This window comes from Rhincodon typus, chromosome 8 (assembly GCF_021869965.1).
Source record: "Rhincodon typus isolate 14 chromosome 8, sRhiTyp1.1, whole genome shotgun sequence".
Taxonomy (NCBI): domain Eukaryota; kingdom Metazoa; phylum Chordata; class Chondrichthyes; order Orectolobiformes; family Rhincodontidae; genus Rhincodon; species Rhincodon typus.
The window spans coordinates 12034386-12037322 of record NC_063339.1 but is presented as its reverse complement, the minus strand read 5'-3'; the positions used below and the strand labels follow the sequence as shown (position 1 = coordinate 12037322).

The window sequence follows — 2937 nt, the reverse complement described above, 5'->3', positions numbered from 1 at the left end:
TCGTCTTAAACGTTTCCAATGTATCCACCTTCATCACCACCTCTATTAGTGCCTCTCACATCTTTTTCAAACTTACCCCTTTTTATGTTAAATCTGTGGGCCTAGTGATTGATTGATTGACATTTCTATCCATGGAAAAAATACTTTCACCATCTATTCTTTCCATTTCTTTCATAATTTTGTAAACTGCTATCAGGTCGCCCCTCTTCCTGTGACATTTGAAGTGAAAACGAACCAAGTTTGTCCAATCTGAATCATAGCTAATATCCTCCAAACCAGGCAACATCTTGGTGAACTTTTCTGCACCCTCTTCAAAACCTCCACGTCGTTCTGGTAGTATGCTGACAAGAACTGTACATTATGTTCCAAATACAGCCTCATTAATGCTTTATATAGCTGCAACATGACTTGTCAATTTTTATAAAAACTGAAAGAACTGTGGATGTTGTAAATCAGGAACAAAAACAGAAGTTGCTGGAAAAGCTCAGCAGGTCTGGAAGCATCTCTGAAGAACAATCAGGGTTGACTTTTTGGGTCCTGTGACCAATTTTTATACTCTATGCCCCGATCATTGAAGGCAAGCATACCGTTCACCCTCTTGGCCACCTTACCCATTGGTTTTGCTGCTTTCGGCGAGCTGTGGACCTGTATACATAGATCCCTCTGTGAGTTGATGCTACTAAGGGTTCTGGCATTTACTGTATACTTCCCTCCTGCATTAATCTTCCAAAATGCATCACCTCTCATTTGTCTGGATTAAATGCCATCTGTCATTTGTCTGCCCAAGTCTCCAGCCTATCTATATCATGCTGTATCTTCTGGCAGTCCTCACTATCCACAAAGTTTGGCACTTGCAAAACTACTAATCAGACCATAGGTAGTTCTCCAATAACTAGTTGCATTCTTGTGTGACCTTGCGCTATAGAAAATTTGCCACTGAAAATCGCATTTAAAGGGAAATTGCTATAGAAAATCGCTATACCTGCATAGCAGAAAGTTCATGTTATCCAAACAGTGTGCACTATTCGTCAATCATGTTACAGCCAATTTGCATTGACGAAACACACATTGTAGCAGAACTACCTGTACCTACATTCTCCTTCACATCCTATATATTACAAACAACAGGGATCCCAGCAATAATCCCTGCATAACACCAATGGTCACAAATCTCCAGTATGATAAACATCACTGCTTTGCTATGGCTAAGCTAATTAAGTATCCATCTTACCAGCTCACCACAGATACCATATGACTTCACCCTTTGTATCAGCCTGCCATGAGGGACCTTGCTAAAGTCCACATAGATACCTACTGCCCTGCCCTCGTCAATCATCTTTGTCACTTCCTCAAAACTCAATCAGCTTTGTGAGACACTGTCTTTCCTGCACAAAGCCATGCTGTTGATTGCTAATAATCATCTCCATTGATTTCCCTGCCACTGAATGAGTCTCACTAGCCTATAATTGCCCAGATTATCCCTATTGCCCTGCTAAACAAAGGAACAATGTTGGCTGTTCTCCAGTCCTCTGGGACCTTTCTTGTGACTAACGATTTATGTTATTGCCCACTTCTGGTAGCAGGTGGGACTTGATACTGGGTCTCCTGTCCAGGGGTAGGACCACTACCACTGCAGCCCAACCCACATCCAGATCATGTAAGGAGACCAACTCTGCGCACAGTACTCCAGGTGTAATCTAACTTAACTCCTATACAATTGAAGCAAGACCTCATTACTTCAAAACTCCAATCCTCTTGCAATAAAGGCTAACATTCCATTAGCCTTCCGAGTGGCTTACTACACCTCCATGTTGACCTTCAGTGACTTGTTGGCAGGAAGACTTGAGATCCTTTTGCACATCACTTTCCAAACTTGCACCATTTAAATAGTCTGCACATCTGTCCCTTGACCTCATTTTCCCATAATGTATTTCATCTACCATGTTCTTGCCCACTCACTAAGCCTGCCAAATCCTTCTGAAACCACTTTACATCTTCCTGGCAACATACATTCCAGCTTTGCTTTGTATTCTCTGCTAATTTGGAAATGTTACATTTGGTGCCAACATCAAACTCATCAAAATTGTGAACAGTTGGGGGCCAAGTATTGATCCTTGCAGCACCCTACTAGTCAATCTGCTGACATGAGAATGATGGAGCAAATTACTGCAGATGCTGGAATCTGTACTGAAAACAACAAATGCTGGAGGTCACAGCGGGTCAGGCAGCATCCAACTCTCTAGAGTCATCTAGACTCCGTGTTAGATCTCCCTTTCTCCATCGATGCTGCCTGACCCACTGTGATCGCCAGCATTTGCTGTTGTCAGAACATGAGAATAATCCGTTTCTCCCAACTCTGTTTCCTGTCTACTTGCCAATCCTTAATCCATGTCATTACATTACCAGCTATCCCATGTGCTTTACTTTTACTAACCAACTTCCTGTGGAGGATCTTATCAAAAGCCTTCTGAAAATCCAAATATCTGTACTTCCATCAAGTCCACTTATCAATTGTTAGTTGTATCCTCAAAACTCCAATGTTTGTTCAAAAACACTCATCCATTCACAAATCCATGCTAAGCCTGATCAAATAACTTTTATCCCAGTGTTCACTTATTGTGTTTTCTGTAATAGATTTCTAGCATTTCACCTTTTACTGATGCAAAGATGACCAGGCTGGAGCAGCATTCCCTCTGATTCTCTTGCCAGCTGCGTTGGCTTACAGGACATATGCGACTTCTGGAACCTGAAGTCAATGCTGCAACAGGTGTGCTGTGCTGATCGACTGCACAGCTTAATGGGAACGTTGATCTGTAGCTCCCTGTTTTCTCTTTCACTCCTTTCTTAAATAGTGGGATGATATTTACGACCTTGCAATCTGAAAAAAATTATTCCAGAATCTATGGAATTCTGGAAGACGATCACCAATGCATTGAT

At 41.8% G+C, this 2937-nt stretch overlaps 1 protein-coding gene across 1 annotated transcript in view; it reads right to left on the bottom strand.

Annotated features, from left to right (window-relative positions):
• Positions 1-2609: 2609 nt before the first annotated feature.
• ak7b (adenylate kinase 7b) overlaps positions 2610-2937 on the bottom strand; it is a 60896-nt gene continuing 60568 nt past the window's right edge. The window contains exon 14 of the mRNA XM_048600028.1: positions 2610-2878. Within this exon, the coding sequence (XP_048455985.1) occupies positions 2610-2878 (269 nt within the window). The remainder of the gene's footprint in view (positions 2879-2937) is intronic.